Below are 20,650 nucleotides of genomic sequence, written 5' to 3' on the forward strand. Positions count from 1 at the left end.
TGGCAGTTTCTGATTTGTTTTTGTGTTAATTAATGTTCATAGGTTAAAGTATTCATGTACACAGATAGAGTTCCCTCAAAATACTGAACTTGTAGGATAATAAATTTGAATTAATACTTGTTTTCTTTTTACCAAACATCAGATGTATTTTCTTAGTCAAGAAAACAGGTAGTTTCTTCAAGACAGGGATAATAGAACACAGTGTTAATCCTAATGAAACTTTAACATGATGTGCTGTTTAATATTTAAAATTATTAAAATTATTCTATAATATACAATATCTGGGTTTAAGCAATTGTGTATAATATATAATTCTTGGCTTAGGGAATTCTGAAAACAAACAGTCCATACAAAAAAAAAAAAAAAGGGAAAAAACCAAAAACACTGTCTGGAAAGTGTTGAACATTTAATACCATTATCCCCAGGATATGACCCTGTTGGGAACACTTTCTTTTCTGAGTCAGCCATTAGTAAAAATACATATGCACTGTATTTCTATTATAAGTTTTCTCAAGATAGGAATTGGGCATGGACAAAGATTACATAATTTTATAGCAATTCAGAATTATAGTCATGATGAGCCTCTTAAAGATCTCCATTACATTTTATATTTAAGTGCTTATGAAAATATTAGCTCAGACCACTTAAATTGACATATCAATTATACCAGTGTCTCTTTGAATTGCGGTCATGGAGAGAAGCATTTTTCACTTCAGGGGGCCAGACGGTGCTGTTAGTTAAGTTCCAAAAGCATGAAAATCTGAATATTTCCAATGTTAGAAAAATTCCTCTCTATGGTATGAACAGTTATTTATAGGATAATAATTTATAGGTTATATAGGTTACCTGGGGGGAAAGATAAATTATTTTCCACATTTCTATTTAAATTTCACAACTATCTGATAGAACAAGTTCTCTATGGCCATGTTTAAATTTTTTTTTCAGTATGTTTCTTATCTACACAGTTGGAACTAAGGGAAGGGAGCTCAGCTAATCTAGAAAATGCAGGGAAATGTTGGGTGGCAGGCTCATTTGGAGTGGTTGTTTGGATGATCTTAGAGTGGTTCTGCCTGGCACCATTGGTTAATTGCAGAGTAAATATTCTTGAGATTTCTGGAGAATATGTAACCCAAGCACAGGTCTGAGTCATGTGCGTTTTCAGAAGTAATCAATCGTTAAAGAAGGATTAATAGTCTGTCTTCTCAACAAAAAAATGCAAAATGATTCTTGGGCTCAGGATGCTGGAAATGTACCTGCAGGAAACCAGCACTTTAAATACTGTGTCAGAAGGGCTCACATGTGACATCCACATGCTGACAAACACAAAAATGCTTCTGAGCACATTAGTGTCCCCGTGAGGGACTCCTCTGCTGATGGTGCCATCTCATGGTGCCACCTGCTTGGCTTCAGAAAAACATGGTTCTCCTCACAACCTACTCCAGTTCCAGCCCCATAACCAACCAGAGGTGTCTAAATAAGATGGAAACCCACCACAACCGTTACTTGAATCTGACCTGGGTGAAAATGTTAGTAACCATAGCAATCATAAAGCTGCCAATGCCTCATTTTTAACCTTCTAAACCTCTGGGTCCTCTCACATCATGGTGTGCCCACCTGGGGTGAATACCCTGAGGAAGAGGATGTATTTAGCCCATTATCTTTGCATGCTCCTTGAGTGACATCACCACCTGAGCCAACTACCTTCCTCTGTGGGCGCACTTCCCTCCGAGAGTCTCTGCATCAACTCTCAGGGCCAATCAGAGGGGGACCATGAGGTGGTTTGAGCCTGTTCTTAAAGCCCAAAGAAGGGCTTTAACAGTGAACATTTGGTGATCTCACTGAAATGTATACTACCTGTGGCCCTGCCTGAAAGCAAGGTTTCTTTCCCCTCTCAAAGAATTAGTTTGTATAGATAAAGCCTACAGAAATAGCTGGCTTTTGGCTGATTTTTGTTTTCTTTTATCTTCATTTTTTTTCTCTTTTGACTCAGGGCCTCAAAACCCAAAAGAGTCCAGCCCTTCTCTGGATCTCCAGGAGGGTTTATGAGCCTCGTTACTGTCACTGTGTTTCCCATTGACAAAAGATTTCCAGAACTATCATTCGCATAACAGTATCAGCTCTTCTAGGATTCAGGGTATTGAGATGGACCTTTAACTGCTTCTCTTTCTAACTGTAACCCAGACATCTTTCCTTAATTTGCCGTGTGGTTAACCCTGTTTCTGGAGCTGGATGGAGCAGGTAGGAGCTTCCCGGGCTTATGATGGACCTTGAAAAAGCCCCAAGCCTACATCAGGCTCTGAAATGGGGGAGCTCAAAGCTGTACTGTTGGCCAGACTGCACTCAAGTTCAAGATTCAAGGTTAGCAGCTGAAGGTGGGATACACATTCATAGTTTGGCCAATGAGACCTGCACTGATGATCATCCTTCTTCCCTCCCAGTGTATTTGGATAGAGTCCATTTTCAGGGAACCGTGGTTACACAGAATCCTTAAACTTGTCCACATGTTACGTTTAAGCTTCCATAAAGAAGAGCCATCTGTTTTACTCAGAGACAATGAAATTGGACAAGAGTTGACGTGTGAGAAATGAAAGAGGTGGGCAGTCCACAGCTGTCCGGATACTCTGTGTGTGTGTGTGTGTGTGAGGGGGAGGAGGGTGGGTCCCTGGGGCGGAGCAGGTCAAGCCTGAGTCTCAAACTAAGATTCCCATCGTCCACCCCACTGCCACACACATACACATCTGTTTTTATATGAAAAAAAAACCCATCTGAAAATGATCCCAAAGGAAGACCAGGATGGAAGAGAAGGAAAGAAATCCCGGAAGGAAAGACTCAAGAGTATGTGTGGAAGGTAGATGAGACCTATTGACTGCACCTTGTTGACAGGGGTTATGGGTTCCTTGAGGGCATAAAATCGGAGAGCCTTTCCAACTCGGCTCTCCCCTCCCTGTATTCATGAATCATTCTCCTGCCAAGAGGAGGATGAAAGGGGATGAGCCCCACTGCCCGTCCTCTACTGCCTCCAGCGGGAAGCATGAAGGTTCTAGACAGAGCAGTCTGCACTGCCCAGGAATGAAGAGTTGCTGCAGAAATGCCAATCAGAGGCAAGATGGAAACAAGATCTAAATATGTAATATTGGCACAAATCAGTAGCCACTCAGCTCCAGGGTCCTGATTGATTTAGAGTGCCCTGGAGCCCAATTTGAATTCAGAGAAGAGCAGTTTAAGCAATGAAAGATTCCATTTAACTGTCATACCCCAGTCAGTTCTTGGCGGATGGAGGAAAGTCTCCAAAAGAGCCACAGTCTGGGAAACTAAACACATAAGGACCCAGTTATACCTAGAAAATAGATGGCTACCAAGCTGAAGGGACACAAATTCATTTCCTCAATCTGCTATAAAAGTTGGGGTCTGCTGAACCATTCACCGCCCACCAATTTTCTTCACATGTTTAAGGGAATTTGAAAATGAATGAACATTTTCAATTAATAATATAAAAATAAGGGGGGGACAAGATCTGAAAGAAAGGGTGTTAATTTTCTAGTCTGACATTTACTTTTCATTGGAGTGAAATGGATGCCAGTGATAGAGAAGAAAACCTGAAGGAGTGGCTCATTTGGTTTTTTTGTGTTTTTTTTTTTTTTTGAGGAGAACTTTTTTTATAGATATTCTGTGATCAATATCAATATCATTGATATTCAGTGATATTCTGGTTCTGATGAATTTAAGAATGCTAGCTAAACAAAACAGGACCTTGGAGATGGGAAAAACACCCATCTTCAATGCTGCAAGAGCTGGATTCTCACTTAGCAACATTTTTGCAATTAAAAAGAAAGGTCTTTAAAGAAGTTTACTAATTTCCACATGATTATCATACATCAGCTGTAAGCAACTACTTATGAGTTTTTTAACACACCAAAACTCACCAGAAATTGGTTGAAAGGATTTCATAATAGAAAACTAAATGTATGGCAGACTACCTTTCCATCTGTGATTCAATCAATATTCCAAGGAAACTAAATATTAACAAGTTATTCAAAACATATAATTAGTTTTATATGTGAGCATTGCTAATTCTGGCCAACTGGTGCTCCAGATAAACCCGTATTTACTGATATTATAATTTAAAGCATCCTTCATTCTGTTCATCGTGTCATTTTGACATGAAAAATAGAAGTAGGGGAGGCCATATGTTTTATCTTAAGGGTGATCATTCTTGGGGTCATGCAAATGAGAATGATAATCCCCAAACCTTTTCTGAACTACTGAAGACTTAGAATGAGTCAGAAATATACATTTTGATTTGATGACTGAAAGCAACCCTTTAACTATTTAAAAAAACGAGTAGTCAAGTGGGGTGGCATCTACAGGCTTTGTCCTATTTACGGGTGTAGGCAATAAGAGCTGCATTTATGTTGTCAGTATTCTATTCGTCCTCCTCTAATTTCTCAAATGACCTAATTATACATGTTCTCAATATATCTCAGAAGGAAAAGAACTGCTGATACGGTCAAAAGGCAAAATGCTGAATATGTTTCAGTGCTTCTTATATTCCATGGCCTGATTATGGGCATTATTAAAATTACACCTTGACATTCCTCTAGAACATGGCATTAAACACTTCCTAATGTTTCACAGTGAGAAGTGAAGCACCTCCTATCATTTAAAAAGAAAAATACCTGACTTCTCCCAGCATGCCTGACATTAATACTTACTATGTTGTCATTATGATGTCTTAATTTATGTATTTACTTATTAACAACTATTTATTGGCTACTTAACAATTTTTCTATCAGGTCTTATTACTTACAGATGATGTATTAGTTTCCTGAAGCTGCTGTAACAAATTACCACAAACTTGGTTACTAAAAACAGCAGAAATCTATTCTCTCATAGTTCTGGAGGCCAGAAGTTCAAAATTGGGCAGGGCCATGCTCCCAACAGCAACTCTGGGAGAGAATAATATTACATTCCTGCCTCTTCCAGGTTCTGGTGGTTGCCCCGGCTTTCCTGGGCTTGTGGCTGCATCACTGCAATCTCTATCTCTGTGGTCACATTGCCTTCTCCTCTTCTGTGTGTCTTTCCTGTGTGTGTCTCTCATAAGGATACCTGTTATTGGACTTAGGAGCCACCCAGATCAACCAGGATGATCTCCTCTTTGCAAAATCCTTAAGTTAATTATGTCTGCAAAGACTATTTTTCCAAGTAAGGTCACGTTCACAGGTTCTGGGGATTAGATTGTGGACACCTTATTGGGGGCTACCATTAAACCCACCACAGATGCAAATTTTAAGATAGAAATGCTTTGTAGCTTCTAGGCAGATTTCCTAAATCTGCCATTTAAATGTGACACAGCTGAGCTTTTCCCCCTAAAAGTCCTCAAATAAACATCAAGCTTCTTTTGATATGACCTCTTGCATAAGTAAGTTCCATGGTTAAATGCATTCATTCACTCTAATACAATTGATTTGCTCACTGGTAAATCTAATAGTGAACATATCTATATCCTTTTGGTATTCACATGACACTGAAAGAGCAGAAAAGCCCCTAAATCTCCTTTCTTGCCCTCTCTTCTGACAAGGCCCTCCAAATACTCATGGGTGATCCAAGGTGGTGGTAGATAGACAAGAGAAAGATCTTGTAAGCATGAGTTCATTCACTATATCCTTAAATATGTAGAGTCCCAACTTCGTCCCTTGTATTATTCTAGGTGTTAGAGATAGAGGTAGAACTAGTTTCATGGGCATATGACCTGTGCAGATGCAGTGGGCTCCCTGATGTTGCCTTGTTGAAATTATTCACAATTTTTTTCAACAGGAGGCCTGCATTTTCACTTTTCACTGGCGCCCACAAATTATGTAGCCCAAGCTGAATGGATCAGTGAGCAATGTAAAGAAGGTTCTTGTTCTCAAGTACTTGTCAGGGCACCTGATGGTGGACAGACAGTACCAATGCTTCATGTGTGAAAACATGATGCTAAGCCCTTTGGGTGTGAAATCTAAGATTAGCTATGGAGAATGAGTATGGGACCACATCTGGTATAGTTTAATGGTATCATGGACTGATTCAGTTTCTTGTGTTGTCTTCTGCTGTAGCTTTTCACTTGTTCATGTCAAGTTTCAGTTCTGAATTTCTGAGCAGCATTTCCCAAGATACAACCAGAATTAGCTAATTGGCTATTAAGATGAAGTTTTCAGGATAATAGCTGTCACAAACTCTCTCTCTAATATAGACATGAATTTCAGCATTTAGCAGGGCAAGGACCCTGGAATCATTGCAACAAGAGCAATATTTTGATAGCAAAATGTGTTTCAAATCCAGTCTTGGACATCTCTTTTGGAGAACAATAATTGTGTGATGTTTATCTTCTGGAAAAAGGCTATTCGTTTGGACCTCCTTTCAAAGAACTATTTACTCAACATTTTCATCATGGTGGTATGCCATATTATATGAATGAGATCTGGCTCCGTACATCTGCATGGCTTTCAATCAATCTAACAAAGATCAAGCATACAAAAAAAATTTTTATTTTTAAATCCATGTTACCTGTGAAAGGGATAAACTCAGAACTGAAGTGGTTGGTGGAAGTTTAATGCAGTTCAATTAAGGATTTGTACCCCAAAGTAAGAGTTATTGCTTTTAGTTCCATATCTAGTTAGTCACACTAGATATATAGCCACTTTTAACAGCATTGTGCCATTACTGGTGACTTTAGTTACTGTTTGGTAACCTTATCTACTTACACCAATATTAATTAAATCCATCTCTGGGGAGAAAAAACATGAGGGAGTTGTCCCAACATATGTTGACTGGAAAAAAAGCAAATCATAATCTTTACTGTGGCTAATTTTCTCAGACCCTTCTTTCCCGAGGACAGAAGGAGTTGATCACACCATTAATTCTAAGACAAGAACTTCTTTTCCCTGAGTGCCTCCTGTTGAAATCAGCTGACTGATTCCAATGGAAACAATCTCTTTATCTTCTCATGATGTTGTAACTGCCTGGGCGTCCTAATGCAACTTCAAATTTCAATCTGTACTCAGAACCAATGGGGAAAGTTTTGCAGAAACTCCACAAAACAAAGCAGCTCTCCTGATACCAAGGATCTATGATTAAATGCGGCCTTACGCATTGAATCAAGTGTGCCATTACCCTCACTCCCATGAACCTGTCTTTCAGCACGATCCACGACAGCAAGAAGACAAAGGCTTTGTTACAACAGAACAGAGCAGAGACATCTGTGGCTGTCAGCTTCTTTAAAGCCAGTAAATACAGGTAATTAGTCAAAGTCCATAGAATAGAAAAGGGAGCAGTTCTTTTAAGGAAGAGCTTCAACGTCAGACCATCTTCACCAAAAATTCGACTGCATTCCCTAGAGAAGAAATAGAGATTAATAGTCAGGTATTAATTTTAACACATCTTGTGTAGACTAACTCTTGACAGCCATTTTTAGGCAAGAGCACAAACCCTGAAGACCCATCATTCGTCTGTGGAACCTACTGAACCCAGTTCTGCCACCTACAGGCTGTGAGCGCAAAGGGTTCCGTGGAGGAGTCCACATCTCCCCAGGCACAGAGCTAAGCCTTTCCTACCCATTCTCTGGAGATTCCTGGAGGTAGCCTTTCTGCTGTTGCCAAACATTCTCAGAGAAGCCCGGAGAAATCCAGAAATGAATGGTTGCTGGAATTACTAGCTATTCGAAGAGACAGATGATTCTTTCCCAGTGGACGAATACAACAGGGTCAAAATGGTTGCTACTGTTTGAATGGGCTACAGACCACGTGCAGCCTCACATATCATGTGTAGGCATGAACAGCTTGGGATTTCATTATTCCTAAAACATTATGCCTTTTTCTGACATATCTGTCCAATGGACAAATTTCTTTTTTCCTCTAGCATTCTTAAGGCAGAAAAAAATGAAGGAAGCATCTGTGATAACCCCCAAATGGTAAAATAAATAAATAAAATTCAGGTTGCATTTATGTACAAACACCTGGCCATTCTGGAGGAATTGTCTGAATTCATTGTGTGAAAATAGTCATTTCAGTTAAATCTTTGATTTGCTTGGTTTCTGACTAAATTGACTATTTAGCCCAAAGGATTGTTTTAATCAAAATGTTGAAGCTAGCGATACATATAGGCAACACTGAAAGTGATAGAATAGCAGTGCCTTTTTGATTATGGACTGAAAACAGGCTGGGAAAATTCAGCTTTATTTTTTTCACTCAGTTGTACATGAACATTCAAGCTTTCATTGGGCAGCTATCTTGTGCCAGGCATTGTATTTTCAAGAGTACTATAAATATTCTGTTTAAAGCAACAAGTTATTCATATTTGCATGTTTATAAGGTTTATAAATCTATTTAAATGGCTCTAGGTAGTACTAGTTTCTGGTTTCTCTTCTAGCTCTTTCTGAAGAGAAATAATTATGCCTCAAAGTATTGCAAAGCAAAGTAATCTCCAGCCAATGTTTGCCTCCCATGTATGAAGCAATTTACCCCACAGGAGGACCACATGGGGGGAGGGCATGACAAAGTGGTGAGGTTCCAAGCACAGGGATACGGCTTTCAAAATCAAGTCTCATCGTAAACGTTGCTTCCAAGCAGCTGAGAACACAGGGAATCATAGGCCAGTGATTCTGGGAAGGTTAAAAATGCATTTTGAACACATAGACAGTCATGTCGTGATTTTACTTTCATGTGGCAGACAACCAAAATGGAAAGACTTTTGTAAAATGGAAATGGGATTCCCAAAGCTAAATTTTAACTTGAAGGAGACAGAACGTCAATGAAGGGACTAAATAAGCCAGAGGCAAAGCCTTTTGCAAAGTAAACAGAAGTTACACGTGCTCACACACACAGGTAAATGGATGGCCTCTCTGTTTTGTTTTATTGAAGCGTAGTTGATTTACATTATTATAAAATGGATGGCCTGTTTTGTATTACTGAAGTGTAGTTGATTTACAGTATTATAAAATGGATGGCCTTTCTAAAGCCCTACCTTTGAGATACTCGGAATCAGAGTTACACACAGAGCAAGCAGCAGTTTTCATAGAGCAGCTGGGCACACATTTTGTGTTCTGTACTTACAAAGGGATTTGCTCTGTGAGGAAGTCTGCCAGGGACAGCTGGAGTGGAGAGTCGTGGGTTTATCCTGACATCTATAACTGCTAAATGTCTTTTAAAATACACATTTATTAAGAACCACAACAAATCCATTTCTGATTAAAGTATTTCTTTTTTTTTTTTAAATCTCTGATGCAGATCGTGATTTGCATGTTGCCGATGAGATGGTCTGACCTTGGGGGCTTTACTTTTTTTTTTTTTTTTTAATAAATTTATTTATTTATTTATTTATTTATAGCTGTGTTGGGTTTTCGTTTCTGTGCTTGGGTTTCCTCTAGTTGCGGCGAGCGGGGGCCACTCTTCATTGTGGTGCGCGGGCCTCTCACTATCGCGGCCTCTCTTGTTGCGGAGCACAGGCTCCAGACGCGCAGGCTCAGTAGTTGTGGCTCACGGGCCCAGTTGCTCCGTGGCAAGTGGGATCTTCCGAGACCAGGGCTCAAACCCGTGTCCCCAGCATTGGCAGGCAGATTCTCAACCACTGCGCCACCAGGGAAGCCCAGTATTTCTTTTCTTATCACTGGCCTTAGCCAGTGACGGTTCTTCCTTCCCAGAGCCCACCATCATGCTGGGTAGAGTGCTCTCCAGCAGAGACTGGATTCAGGAGACGGAACACCCTGCCCCCTGGGGAAGTCAGTGGAGGCACATGGATGGGGAGAGTCCCCCAGGCAAAGCGCTGCTGCCCGGCAGAGGCTCTTGGCCTGGCTCATCCTGGCCCCCAGGTACTGGCTTCCTCCTTGTTACCCTTTCTTCTTCCCTTCTCATCTCACTGCCAACCTTCTCCCCGCTTCTCACTGCTGTTACAAGAATTAAAAATGCTGTCCATTCAAACGCCAGTTCACCTGGGTAAAACCTTTTGCCATTTAAGCAGTAAGTGCTGGGAAATGTGATTTTTTTTTTTAAAAAAAAGATGGATTTCTATGGAGAAGGAAATAACAATAGCAGGTCTCTCCTTGGGATGATGAGATCAGAATTTCTAGACAAGAGGCATTGACAGGAGGCAAAACTTGGAAAGAAGCTTAGAAGTCGGGGGACACTAATAACGTAACTATGCTCATCATTGTTCCAGCAGCTACTAGTTATGCAACCCTTTCTGTATGTCAGATGGCATCTTAAGCACATTTCGTAGCTTCCTGACATGTGGCAAATTTATCTTTGGCTCTAGTTTCATGCTTTCTAGAGTTTTTTTTCTTAAGAAATTACCCTTTGATACCCTTTTGATATACCATCAAAACTATGGTACATAATTTTTTTCTTCTTAAATTTCAAATTCACCTGAGGCAATTGAATTCTCTTGATAGTATATAAATGGAATGATTGAAATATCAAAAACTACTTCCAAATGAACAATCCTTACCATCTAGATTTGATACCTTACTGAAAATTCTTTTGATGTTAGTGATAAGAAAAAGACTAGAAATGCTTTCATAGCATTCAAGAGAAAAGGAGAAAATAGGCAGAGGGTCTGGCGCTATGGGACAAATCCTGTTTTCAGTCTTATATATTAACTCTATTTTCCCCTTGTTCTGCCATAAGAGCTTCAGGAGTTGTCTTCTTGGCAGATGGTGTTAATGAGTCTACAGGGAAAAAAGATCAAGGATCTCAGCACTTTCTGGCAATGTTTACCTCTCCTATGGAGGGGGCCACTGGAGAATATTCCTTTCACAGACAATGTTTTCTGCTTGACAATAAAAGCTCTTTGATTCAGTTTCAGAAATGGTCAACTTCACACGAGGCACTAACAGGATGAGGTGTCTTGTCAAGTCACAGGTCTCACTAAATTCAGAGTTAGTTCAACATGAGAGATGGGGTGAAGATGAAACTCATTCCCCAGACAACACGTCTGTCAGCAGGAGCCTCTTGTAAATGTATTCTCTTCAATAAAACTGACTTGGCTTGCTTTGAGGTGTTCTGAGGTATTACTTCCCAGACTAAACTTTTGCTGTTTTTATCAGCATGTGTGTCTAAACCATAGGAACACATGCTATGGGTAAATGGAGGTATTTTCAAACAGGGAGAATTTTATTCTGATAATCATGTCCCTTGCAATCATGTATTAAATATTGTTATTAATAAAGATCTTATGCCCCAGCATCATGTCTATTTTGATGGGAAGAAATAGAAAGTATTTTTAGCAATCCCAAACAGGTATAAGGCTTTTTTCTTTCCTCCAAACCAGAAAACATTTATCGTTCTTGAATTGGTTTTTGTTTCTTTAATGATAGCTGACCGTTCATGGACACACGTGGAAAATCAGCTCACAGTGTGACTTCAATATTCCCGGGCACTTCCAAGCTGGTGATAAATTGGAAGTTGAAGATTAAGCCTTCACAATGTCTTAAGTTTTCAAGAACAGTCTTATAATGCATCAATGGTAACAGTCACTCCTTCCTTTCATTAGGTAAAAGGGCAAGAAAGAAAGGTTATTTTGGCTCCTGCAATACAAATTTATTGTCATTCTGCTGAGGAGCAGTAAGCGGGTGAAGAAAACTGTCGCTCTCCCACTGCCATCTGCTGAGGTCAAGACTGCTGTTTTCTCTTGGTGATCAGAGTGACGGTCCTGGAAGTTATTCCTTAGTTCTGGCTTTTCTTTTCAAGAAGCTGTCTGTTAGCACAGGACTTTGACCCGAATGCTGCTTTTGCCTTCCTTGAGTGCTGTGCAGGGCTGGATGACATGTCTGCCAGCTTCCTGATCTCCCCAAGATGGGGCTGCAGAAGTCAGGTTTAGCTCCGGGCAACCACTAGAACCATGGCACTATCAAGTTCATGGCTAGCAAACCAACAGACAAGCCTCTCTGTGCTCCTACCCAGCAAAGAACAGCATCTTTGAAACCATCCCAAGGCCAAACTTCCCTTTACCTGAGACCAAGTCATTTCATCTGCTATAACACCACTGTGTCCAGAATACTGAGCAAATGTTTTTGTAATAATCTTATTAATACAGTTTTTTTTTTTTTTCCTGGGCTCGAGACCCTGGGTTGTTCTTTTAAAACGTGGCAAGAGATAAATTGATCTGAATTAAAATCTGGGTTCCATTACTTATAAGTGTGTGACCGTGGACAAGTCCCTGAATCTCTCCAAACCTATTACCTCTTGTGTTAAAATGGGGATAATTAACACCGTCTTAAAACGTGGCTGTTACCACCAACGATGGTTAATAAGATAAGATACACAAAAGCACCAGCACAGTGCCTGGCACGTTGTAGACACTTAATAATTTTTGGGGTGGTACTGATTCTGTTTCCTAGTGTTAATATGTTCACTACCGACCTTAGATTCTGCCTCTCCACACTCCTCAACTCAACTCATATTCCAAAGAGATGAAATTATGCATATTTGCATGAAATTATTTCAAACCATCTCCTATTGGCCATTTAACATGAAACCTACCTGAATTTTTTCATGGGAGATTGCTTTTCTTGAGCAGTGGCCAGATGACCAGAGTAATAGACTGGGAAAAACATAATGTTCCAGTTTGTTGAAAACCAAGTCATGAAAAATGGACAGTAGAAGTTCTTATAAGTAATTTTTACAATCTGTGTGGTTCCAACCCAAGATGATGACACTGACAAGATGATCAAAAGTCCCCAGATGGCCTTCAGAACCATAGACGCGCAGGATAGGCAGCGAGCCTTGATTATGTTTTCTTGGCTGCTATTCTCAGGATGAGTCTGCGTTCCGTCATCCCCTGCAAACAGGAAAGGAACACAAATGTGTGGAAATCAAGTTATAAAACAGCAATCAAAAAGGCAGACAGTAGAATCACCAGTGTTCTTTTTTTTTCTCCTGCTGTCATTTGAAGAGACAGATAACTCTAGCTCATTTTCTGTCTGGAATCTGGAGTCTCTGCTCTGTAAGGTACAGTGTGTATCTGGACCCCTATCCAGGCTATGACGATGCTCATGAACTTGGTGGGTGCTCTCTGTTCCTGGGTGTACCCTACCCACTTCCTTGTGAGAGCATTACACATTTCAGCTCCAAAGGCTTTGGCCTTGGCCACGTAACCTGCTTTGTCTGATCAAACGTAAACAGGTGTGTGGTATGCCACCGCTCAGCAGGAGCTTTAAGAGGCATCACAGGGTCCCACTACCTCTCTAACTCTTCCTTTCTGCCACTAGGACGGAGAATCCCAAACAGAAGCTGCGCTTTTGGTCTCTGTGGGAGAATGAGCAGAACCCTGTGTCTGCTGACATGAAATGTGAACAAGAAATAAGTATTTGCTGTTATATTCCACTGAGTTTTTTGTTTTTTGTTTTTTAACTGCAGCAGAGATGACTATTAAGCTGAAAAGGATGTGTCCCCAAAACAGAGCAAGTCTGGACTGCACAAAATTACCTTCCACCTCAGAGCAAATTACGACTTAATATGTTTCTGGGAGCACAGTGAGTTCTGCTTTGTATTTTTACATTTACTAAGAAAATTTAGTAGCATTTTTTCCCCACTAAAATAGTCAAAGCTCTCTGAAAGTGACAATCATAAAGGCCTTCTCCCCTGATAGAGAAAACAAGTTCAACACAATGAATCTATGTACCTGTCAGGAAATTTCATGGGAGCAGTGGTCACCCTGAGTCCCCAGATAGTAGAATGCTGGGGGAAAGGAGGCAGAATTGTCTGCAAGATTCTGCTGTGTCTCCAGGGACCTCCTTTGAGCGTAAGGCTTATCCTGGGGTTAAGAAAGTGGTGCAGCCCACAGATAGCAGGTGAGAGTGGATGGTTTCTCACTTTTCCTCTCCAGAATCTGCTGGCTCTCCTGCTGAATGTGTGTGCACTGCTTAATGACCCAGGTGGGACTGCCCCACTGGGGTAAAGGCTTTCATCCAGCTAAGGCTTCCTGATATAATTATTTGGGGAAAGTGGGTAGCAAGACTTGAAAGTGAATTCTTCACTGCAGAATATAAACCAAGTAAGGATGAACACAGCAATTACTACATGACTTCCAAGTCTTATAAACAGAGTTCTCAGAGCCTAGGCCTCCAGAAGATGAAAACTGGTATTCTTTTATTTATTTATTCAACAAAGTCCTATGGAGACTACCAGGAGTTAGTTAGTCGGGTCCCAGGGGTTCAAAAAAGAAAGACTTGAGCTCATAATCTAGACAAAGGCCAGAAAACACATCTAATACAGTATGATAAGGGCCAAGTATGGCAGATACAAGGCCACATGGAAGCAGAGGAGAAGCACTTGTTAAGAGGAGAGGGGCGTAATGATCAGGAGAAACTCCCATGATGCAGTGACATTGAGACGAGTCTGTAAGTATGTTAGCCAGCTCCCTTGCCTGTGTACAGACTATACCTGATAACGGTTCTGCAAATTCCCTCTATGATCATGTGGCTTATACAGAGAGTAAAGGGAAAAAAACAAAAATGAATAAGAGGGTGGAATAAGAGACTCTGGTGTTGGAAGTCTGGGAAGGGAACATGAGCCTACCCAATTAAGTGGGTATTATTCCCATTTTACAGATGAAAAAACTGAGGCTTGTATTAAAGGTTGTTCAAGGTTGAGCCTAAGACAGTATGACTCCAAGGTCTAAACTTTTTATTCTGAATATTGATTCTGTCTAGGTTTCAGGCTTGAGCTCCCCGTTTAAGCACTGGAAGTTTCAGAAATGGTTTGGAGAAAAAGTTCTGTTTCACGGCAGGAATGGCAGTCTTGCATAAGGTTTAATAGAAGTGATATTAAGAGAAAGGTGTACTCTACTACACTTCAGATCACATTATTCTCAGGGAATAGCTTATAAAGGAGGAAGGATTCTACAAAGATTTTAAGTATCCCTATGGGTTGGTATCTGCCTTCACGGTCACCTTCTTTGAAGATTGCATCTGTACCACCGTCAGAGCATGGAGAATATTTTTGATGACACCAATAGTCACCTAAATCCCCACCTAGTATTGACTCATTCTTTCTTCTGCTAACTAAATTGAATTGTTGACAATTTTTTAATTTTACTATTACAGATATCATAGAAAGATTGGCTCTCCAGAGTTCTTTTATTTTTCTGACCATTTTAAACATGATTTTCTAGACTCCTGCTTAGATTTATTGTTTTGTATATATCATTAAAATTGATTTACCAGGAATTCCATCCATTTCTATGAACCTTGATTGGAGTCATACAAATTGATGGTAGAGGCCACTGGAATTTGGAAACATGAGTGAAAGTCCTAGTCCTGCCATTGGATGGCCCTGAGTATATGTTTAATTCCATCTTAGGTTCTCTGTCAAACAGTGGTAATATCTATCTCATGGGCTTCATTTTGAGGTTAAGTACCATAACATTCATGAAAGAATGGTCTTCAGATTATTCTCCTTTTCTCTTTTCTTTTTGGTGTCTAGGAATATCCCCAAATGTCTTCTGAATTATTACAGAAAGAGTAAATCATGCCCCATGTGGTCTTTAATGGTACAGTTTTTAAGATTTGTAATCTGTATATGATAGGTAGGGCAAATTTATTAACCATATTTAATTAACTGGAACATACTGTTCTGCAGATAACTGGGATGATAAGAATATTACTGTAACTTATTAAAGCCAATTAAAACTTTCTGAAGATTTAACATGTGATTTTCTTCACTTTCTAAAAAAGAGTTTTAGCCTTGGGGTCCATAGTTGCTGAGATTCCATTTTAAAATATTGTCATTTTTTGAAAAAAATCTTTTCTCATATAAAACCTCTTATCAAATAAGTAGGACCCTACAAGAGGCTTTCACACTTCCTCTATACCTTTGTTTACCTGAGTCCCCTGAATTACCATTTCTCTTCTGTTTATTTTTTTAAGCTAGTGTTCTCAAAGTTTGAGGGGTTTTTTTTCAGGTTTTTTTCACTACCCACTTATTTTGAATAGAGTATTTTGTTGTTTTTGCTGTTGTCACTATTGATTTTAAGGATGCAAGAGATTTTAATATGTTGCTGCCCAAGCTGAAGGAATAAACGGAGAAGGAGAGATTGAAAATGTAGGTGGAAGAGATGGAGAGAAGGTGATCATGGATGCAGGAGTCAACATCAGAATGGTAGCAAACACAAAAATCAAAGGTGGTCCCCACAATGATGGTAATTAGCAAATTCGCAAACAAGAGAACAGAGACATTTTGAGGCAGAGAGGAAAGCATCTCTTAGCACACAATTGTTTTAGTCTTTTCAGGAAAGTAGAAGTGTGGTCAGATGATGAGAGGAAGTGAGTAAGGACTCAGAGCTTGACAGCATCTCTGGGGAAGGCAGTACGATGTCCACCACCAAAATGTAACAGTATTGGGCAGCAGCCTAGTGGACCCAGCTGCATTTTAAAATGATAAGTTTGCTGGGAAACCCATGGATATAGTAAGGAAATTTATCTAGCAATTCCAGTAACCAAGTAACCCAGGAGTTGGTAAGTGGTCAGGCAGATATGAGGAAATGCCGAAGGTCTTGATTTAATAGTAAATGCTGATCAGGGAGACAACTGAAGTGTCCTGAGGGAGGTGTAAAATTGGGAAAACTAGAAGGGCTCCAAGGACTGGCAGTCCTCATAAAGACAAGAGCAGAGTCTGTGATTTTACTGGTACTTTTATTCTTCTCAGAATGGGTACAGTGTGCTATTACTAAATCCCAGGATTGAGGTAAAAGATGCTGGCTTTTGACATCTTGAAGATGAGAAAACTAGTTTCCTTATAAACTTCATTAGAAGTCACTGTTAAGCCCTCCAATTATAGGTTTTGGTATTATTTCTCTGCTACACTGTACACCGTACATCATTAATGGATTATATCTGCACATTTCCTTTCTTCCTTCTCCTCCCACTTGATCAACTTTCCCCACATGCACTCCTGAGAGTCCATGTAACATCTCTACGTTCTGTGCCAATGGTGAGATCTTTCATTGCTGGCTAGAAGCTTACCAAATATACTGTTATTTAAGAGGAGGTTACCCACATACCTGATCTGTTCTGCCTCTCGGCTCTATGTCCACAAACTCCAGAGGATCCTCGACTCTGAAGTTCAAGGATAGGAGCAGAAGAATCTTCGGTGACAGACAGAGGGGACAGTTGTCTGCTGACGCTGCTGTGTGAACTGGGGCAGTTGGCTCCTGGTTTACATCGAGTAACTGATGATCTGGAGGTACCTGGGAAGAAAGAGTTCATACCAGTTTGAGAATTTCCTGAAGGAAAACAGATTTTTAAATGCCTTGGCAGTAAAATATATGGAACATTCATTGAGTTCATTTCTAATTTTAAAAAAGGGGGTCCTAAAAAGAGAATGCTATGTTGGCAAGGTCTGTGTCCCTAAGACAAAGGGTCTTTTTAGATAAATCCATTAACTGGAAATGAACATTAGAAAATGGTGTTTGGGTTGACATATCTGTTCTGAATTAGAACTGTTATCACAGTCAAATAGTTTACCTCAAGGAAAGCAAAGTGATGTTATGCTTGCTTCCTCCCTTTTCTTCGTAAGGCTGACTGTTGAATTCCTAACTGGTAAGACTGCCAACAGGGTCTCCTATTAAATCCACTATACACTTTTCCATCAGATTGATCACTAAAATCCAACTTTGTTGTGTCTCCCTGCTCTGGCTAGGACTTCCAATATGTTGAATAGAAGTAGTGAGAGTGGAATACTTTCAGCTTTTTCGCTGTTGAGAATGATGTTAGCTGTGGGTTTGTCATATATGCCCTATATTATGTTGAGGTAAGTTCACTCTATTCCCACTTTCTGGAGAATTTTTAATGATAAGTGGAAGTTGAATTTTGTCAGAAGCTTTTTCTGCATCTATTGAGATGATCATATGGTTTTTATCCTTCAATTTGTTAATGTGGTGTATCACATTGCAGATATTGAAAAACCCTTGCATCCCTGGGATAAATACCACTTGATCACGGTGTATTATCCTTTTGATGTATTGTTGGATTTGGTTTGCTAATATTTTGTTGAGGACTTTTGCATCTACATTTTTGCATCTGTGATATTGGCCTGCAATGTTCTTTTTTTGTTATATCTTTGTCTGGCTTTGGTATCAGGGTGACGCTGACATCACAGAATGAGTTTGGAAGTGTTCCTGCCTCTGCAAATTTTTTTGAATAATTTAAGAAAGACAGATGTTAATTATTCTCTAAATGTTTGGTAGTATTCACCTGTGAAGCCACCTGGTCCTGGACTTTTGTTTACTGGGAGATTTTTTTTTTTATTACTGATTCAATTTCATTACTGGTAATTAGTCTGTTTATATTTTCTATTTCTTCCTGGTTTAGACTTGGGAGATTGTACATAATTATGAATTTCTTCTAGGTTGTCCGTTTTGTCCGTTTTATTTGCATATAGTTGCTCATAGCAACTATGATCCTTTGTATTTCTGCCGTGTCCGTTGTAACTTCTCCTTTTTCATTTCTGATTTTATTGATTTGGACCCTCTCTTTTTCTTGATGAGTCTGGCTAAAGGTTTATCAATTTTGTTTATCTTTTCAAAGAAATAGCTCTTAGTTTCATTGATCTTTTCAATTTTTTTAGCCTCTATTTCATTTATTTCTGCTCTGATCTTTATGATTTATTTCCTTCTACTAATGGGTTTTGTTTGTTCTTTGCTTTCTAGCTCCTTTAGGTGTAAAATTAGATCGTTTATTTGAAATGTTTTCTTTCCTGAGGTAAGCTTGTATAGCTATAAACTTCCTTCTTAGAACCGCTTTTGCTGAGTCCCATAGATTTTGAGTCATTGTGTTTTTGTTTTCATTTGTCTCCAGGTATTTTTTTATTTCCTATTTGATCTCTTTAGTGATTCATTGGTTGTTTAGTAGCATATTGTTTACCTCTACATGTCAGTGCTTTTTGCAGTTTTTTTCTTGTAGTTGAATTCTAGTCTCATAGTGTTGTTGTTAGAAAAGATGGTGATATGATTTCAATTTTCTTAAATATACCGAGGCTTGATTTTGTGGCCTAGCATGTGATCTATCCTGGAGAATGTTCCATATGCACTTGACAAGAATGTGTATTCTGCTGCTTTTGGACAAATGTTCTCTCTCTATATGTATCTGTTAATTTCATCTTGTCTAATATGTCACTTCAGGCCAGTGTTTCCTTGTTGATTTTCTGTCTGAATGATCTGTCCATTGATGTAAGTGGGGTGTTAAAGTCCCCTATTAGTATTATGTTATTGTTGATTTGTCCATTTATGTCTGTTAATATTTGCTTTTATGTATTTAGGTGCCCCTATGTTGGGTGCATGTATATTTACAATTGTTATATCTTCTTAGATTGATCCCTTGATCATTACGTAGTGTATTTTTTTGTCTCTTGTAACAGTCTCTACTTTAACTCTATTTTAATTCTATTTTGTCTGATGAAAGTATTGCTACCCTGGCTTTCTTTTGATTTCCATTGGCATGGATACCTTTTTCCATCTCTCACTTTCAATCTGTTTATGTCTTTGGATATGAAGTGAGTTTCTTGTAGGTCTTGGTTTTGGATCCATTCAGCCACTCTACATCTTTTTTTTTTTTTTAATAATACTTTTTTAAATTGAAATATTGTTGATTTACAGTTTGTGCCAATCTCTGCTGTACAGCAAAGTGACTCAGTTATACACATATATACATTCTTTTTTTTTTTTTTTTTTTTTTAAGATTTATTTTATTGATTGATTGATTGCTATGTTGGGTCTCTGTTTCTGCGCCAGGGCTTTCTCCAGTTGCGGCAAGCGGGGGCCACCCTTCATCACGGTGCGCGGGCCTCCCACTATCGTGGCCTCTCTTGTTGCGGAGCATAGGCTCCAGACGTGCAGGCTCAGTAGTTGTGGCTCACGGGCCCAGTTGCTCCGCGGCATGTGGGATCTTCCCAGACCAGGGCTCGAACCCGTGTCCCCCGCATTAGCAGGCAGATTCTCAACCACTGCACCACCAGGGAAGCCCCCATTCTTTTTTTTTTAATATTCTTTTCCATTATGGTTTATCTCAGGAGATTGGATATAGTTCCCTGTGCTATACAGCAGGACCTTGTTGTTTGTCCATTCTAAATGTAATAGTTTGCATCTACTAACCCCAAACTCCCAGTCCATCCCTCTCCCCATCCCCTTGGCAACCACAAGTCTGATCTCTGCCTGTGAGTCTGTTTCTGTTTTGTAGATAGGTTCATTTGTGTCACATTTTAGATTCTGCATATAAGTGATATCGTACGGTATTTGTCTTTCTCTTTCTGACTTACTTTACTTAGTATGATGACCTCTAGTCACATCCATGTTGCTGCAAGTGGCATTATTTTGTTCTTTTTTTATGGCTGAGTAGTATCCCATTGTATATATGTACCACTTCTTTATCTATTCATCTGTAGACGGACATTTAGGTTGTCTCCAAGTTTTGGCTATTGTGAATAATGCTGCTAGAAACACAGAGGTGAATGTATCTTGTTGAATTATAGTTTTGTCCAGTTATATGCCCAGGAGTGGGATTGCTGGATCATATGGTAGTTCTATTTTTGGTTTTCTGAGGAACCTCCCTACCGTTTTCCATAGTGGCTGCACCAACTTACATTCCCACCAACAGTGTAGAAGGGTTCCCTTTTCTCCACACCCTCTC

The 20,650-nt window shown here is 39.6% G+C and overlaps 1 protein-coding gene across 2 annotated transcripts in view; it reads right to left on the reverse strand.

Annotated features, from left to right (window-relative positions):
- SLC35F4 (solute carrier family 35 member F4) overlaps window positions 1-20,650 on the reverse strand; it is a 278,711-nt gene that overhangs the window by 10,141 nt on the left and 247,920 nt on the right. For both annotated transcript variants that reach the window (XM_036843259.1, XM_036843260.1), the window contains exons 2-4: window positions 17,029-17,214; window positions 12,510-12,807; window positions 7,150-7,369 (exon numbers count right to left, since the gene is read on the reverse strand). In XM_036843259.1, coding sequence (XP_036699154.1) covers window positions 7,150-7,369; window positions 12,510-12,807; window positions 17,029-17,214 — 704 coding nt within the window. The remainder of the gene's footprint in view (window positions 1-7,149; window positions 7,370-12,509; window positions 12,808-17,028; window positions 17,215-20,650) is intronic.

Source organism: Balaenoptera musculus, chromosome 2 (assembly GCF_009873245.2).
Source record: "Balaenoptera musculus isolate JJ_BM4_2016_0621 chromosome 2, mBalMus1.pri.v3, whole genome shotgun sequence".
Taxonomy (NCBI): domain Eukaryota; kingdom Metazoa; phylum Chordata; class Mammalia; order Artiodactyla; family Balaenopteridae; genus Balaenoptera; species Balaenoptera musculus.